This window comes from Panthera onca, chromosome B3 (genome assembly GCF_046562875.1).
Source record: "Panthera onca isolate mPanOnc1 chromosome B3, mPanOnc1 haplotype 2, whole genome shotgun sequence".
Taxonomy (NCBI): Eukaryota; Metazoa; Chordata; class Mammalia; order Carnivora; family Felidae; genus Panthera; species Panthera onca.
In genome coordinates this window covers 70,340,531-70,344,572 of record NC_138344.1, presented here as the reverse complement: position 1 = coordinate 70,344,572, position 4,042 = coordinate 70,340,531, and the positions used below count along the sequence as shown (strand labels likewise).

General features: G+C 36.7%; 1 protein-coding gene across 1 annotated transcript; it reads left to right on the top strand.

Moving 5' to 3' along the window:
* The first annotated feature begins 742 nt into the window (after window positions 1–742).
* On the top strand, window positions 743–1,691 carry LOC132676736 (olfactory receptor 4K13-like). Its single transcript, XM_060628754.3, is given in 2 exon segments — window positions 743–1,387; window positions 1,390–1,691. Coding segments are annotated over 2 exon segments (936 nt in total). The 5' UTR covers window positions 743–753.
* Window positions 1,692–4,042: the final 2,351 nt, after the last annotated feature.

Below are 4,042 nucleotides of genomic sequence, written 5' to 3'. Positions count from 1 at the left end.
ATGACCTAGAAAGAATATCAGATAAAAATAGATCTTTGTTCATGTTTGCAACAACTGGAGAAGAATGCACAGATGGGACACACTTTACATCTGATCACATGAACTGAAGAGTCCAGCACATGTAGATGAGTACCTGTGGTTTTGAGAGTCTAGTCTAAATAACTTAATCTTTCCTCAGTAATTGGGTTTGATCTCAGTTAATGAGATAACTGTCTCCACATGCAACCTTCTACCAACAATATGCTCATGGTCTATAATCAGTTCTTTTCAAGAATCATAATGCACTTCATGTGATTTCAGCAATATTTATGGCGAATTTTTACTGCCTTTTGAGATTTTCATGAAAATGTGTCAGTAAATGCACCTCCTGCAAGAGATAAAAATCACTTCTGCTGATGCCTTCCAATCTCTTCTCTATTATTATTCTAGTACCTTATGAGTTCACACAGTCTGATCTGCAGCTGAACAAGAAGGAGAGGTTTTCTCAAATGTCCAACTGACCATGCCCCTACTAACCAATACACCCATTTTATTTAGTTGTCTCCATTCCCTCCAGTTTCTATACCATGTGGTCCAGTGAAATATCTCCTGTAAAATACGAAAGAAGTAGTCATAGTACCAAAAGGGTTGTTTGCCTGGGTAAGAAACAATATGTGAGTAAAGATCAAGTTTATGGACTTGTCAGTCCCTATGACATTCTGTGTGTTTTTCCCTCTTCTAGGCAACCTCTGATAAACTCATACGAAAGGATGAATGGATGTCCCCAACAACAGATCAAGTGTGTCTGAGTTCATCTTGCTGGGACTTTCCACTTCTCGAGAAATTCAAATATTCTTTTTTGCAGTCTTCTTCCTTGTCTATGTAGCCATCATAGTAGGAAACCTCCTCATTGTGATCTCTGTGATAGTTGATACACATCTTCACTCCCCCATGTATTTCTTTCTGGCAAATTTATCATTTTTTGATTTATGTCTTTCTTCTGCTACAACTCCCAAAGTGATTGCAGACATCCTTAGAAAATGCAAGACCATCTCCCTGTGGGGCTGCATGGCCCAGATGTTTTTTACGCACTTCTTTGGGGGTGGAAAGATGTCTCTTCTGATAGCTATGGCCATAGACAGGTATGTTGCCATATGCAAGCCCTTGCAGTATCAGACCATCATGAATCACAGGGTGCTCATCGGGTTTCTGCTGCTCTCATGGGCAATTGGGTCCATACATACCACAAGCCAGATGGTTTTCACGGTAGGTTTACCCTTCTGTGGTCCCAATGTTGTGGACAGCATTTTCTGTGACCTTCCCCTGGTCATCAAGCTTGCCTGCACTGAGACCTATATCCTAGAGCTCTTGGTGATTGCAAATAGTGGCTTCCTGTCCCTGATCTGCTTCTCCTGCTCATATCCTACATTGTCATGGTGGTCACCATCTGGCAGCACTCCTCCAGTGCATCCTCTAAGGCAGTGTCCACACTGTCTGCTCACATCACTGTGGTCACTCTCTCCTTTGGTCCTGCTATCTTCATCTATGCTTTCCCATTCAAGAGTTACTCTGTAGATAAATTTCTTTCTGTATTTTATTCTATAATAACCCCCCTCCTTCATCCAATTATTTATACTCTGAGGAATCAGGAAATGAAAGCAGCCATTAAGAGACTTAGCAGCCAGCATATTGGCTCTTGGCTCACTTCTTAAATAATGTTTATAACAGCTGATTGTTTTGTGTTCTCTGCTTTGGGATTTTGAGTCTTAAATATTTATCAGAATAATTAAAATGAAAATTTTAAATATTATCAATTTTCAGTCGGAATTCATGGAATTATTAAGATCAGTTTTATTAAAAATCTAATGGAAATGTTCATAGCATACATTCAATACATAAGTAAGTGTGCATTCATTATTTCCTTGTACTTCCCTGTCTTAGAACTCAGGGAAACAACCCTGATCAATGTTTAAAATATCTAATCACATGTCTTTTTTTCAAAGACATAATGGCTCAGTATATAAAAATAGTTAACTTTCATAAGATAGCACACTATATGATGTTTAGTTTCAATTTTTACTTATAAAGTTGTATTTTTTTAAGTTTGTTTCACAAGAGACAGCATGATTGGGGATGGGCAGAGAGAGAGGGAGATAGAGAATCCCAAGCAGTCTCTGCACTGTCAGTGCAAAGCCCAATACAGGGCTTGAACTCATCTAAAGTTGCATTTGTAACTTATTGTTGTTAAAATATCTATTACTATTTGTCAACCATATGGAGTCTGTACAGAGGCACTGTGATCTGAATGAGGATAATAATACTTTCTCACTATATAGCCTCAATATGCTAATCATCTTTAGTAGAATTTAAAAATACACTGAAAAATAAAGTTTTCCAACATATCTTTAGTACCCAAATAGTTTTTGAAGAATCAGTATCAACTAAAATGCTAAAAACTAAAACCATGAACTGCTAGCAAAGCTTGCTCAACCAGATAACATATCAATGTTTTTTCAACTGGAATAAGTCATTCATGAAACATCTAGAAAAATATTTACTAGGTACCAAGCACTGCCCAAAGCAATACAGATACATGGTTATAGACAGAGACCTGATGCCTGTTCCGGAGAGAATATCAAAGGGGAGGGATCTATGTTAGGTGTGGTGGTTTTAGAAGATCACTTTAAGAGGAGACATTTATACCAACACATTAAGAAAGCTCCAGAATTAGACATTTGAGCAGGGAAAACAGCATTTCTGGCAAAATGGCCAGTGCACATAGACATTGCAAAGTGAGAAAGAGTTTTTAAGTATTAAAGGTAGACCTTGTAAAGGAGACTGATGAATAAAAGAGAGAAGGCCTATGCTGAGATTTTACAGAAAGGAAAAGTCCAGAGTATTCAAGCATAGTGGATTCCTTTTTATTGTCAATGTAAATTGAAGTGTTTTAGGAAAGGGAGGGATGGGATCCAGCATACCTTATAGTTGGGTGTACCTCAGTCCTCACAAGTAGAGAATATAATGCAGCAAACGTGAAAGCAGGGGGAATAGTTATTGGGCTGTTTCAGATGGTAAGCCTTATTTTATTAAATAATACAAACAGTGAGTTTGTGGAAACTGTAAAGACTTCCAAAGGCAAATAGAAAAGCTAAAATTATTCAAGCACCTTTGGAACCAACTCTTTTTATATCTTTAAAAACATTTTTAAATGTCTATCTTTAAAAATTGTTTAATATTTTTTGTTTTTTATATGAATTTTTTTATTTGAGTATAGTTCACACACATTAGTTTCAGGTGTACAACACAGTGATTTGACAAATTTGTACATTATCTACTATGGTCACACGAACTGTAGCTCCATCACCATACATCACTAATATCCTTGACTATATTTCTTATGCTGTTCCTTTTATTCCTGTGACTTTTTCTTTCCATAACTGGACGTATCTCCCACTCATCTATTTTGCCCATTCCCCCACCTGCCTCACCTCTGGCAGCCATCAATTTGTTCTCTGTATTTATATCTCTACTTATGCTTTTGGGTTTTTTTTATTCATCTGTTTTTTTTTTTAGATTCCAGATATGAGTGAAATCTTACAGTATTTGTCTTTGTCTGAATTATTTCACTTAACATGGCACCCTCTAGGTCCATCCATGTTGTTGCAACTGGCAAGACTCCATTCTTTTTTATAGCTTAGTAATATTCCATTGTGTATATCTATCTTCCTTATCCATACCTCTAGTGATGGACAATTTGGTTGCTTCCATACCTTGGCCATTATAAATAATGCTGCAGTAAATGTAGGGATGCATAAATATTTTCAAAGTAGTGTTTTCATTTTCTTTAAATACCCAGCAGTGGAATTACTGGATCATATAGTAATTCTACTTTTAATTTTTTTGAGAAATCTCCATACTTTTTTCCAGTGGCTCTGCCACTTACATTCCCACCACAAGATTCATTTTTCTCCACATCCTCACCAACACTTGTTATGTCTTATCCTTTTGATTCTAGCCATTCTAACAAGTGTAAGGTGGGTGAATATCATTGTGGCTTTGATTT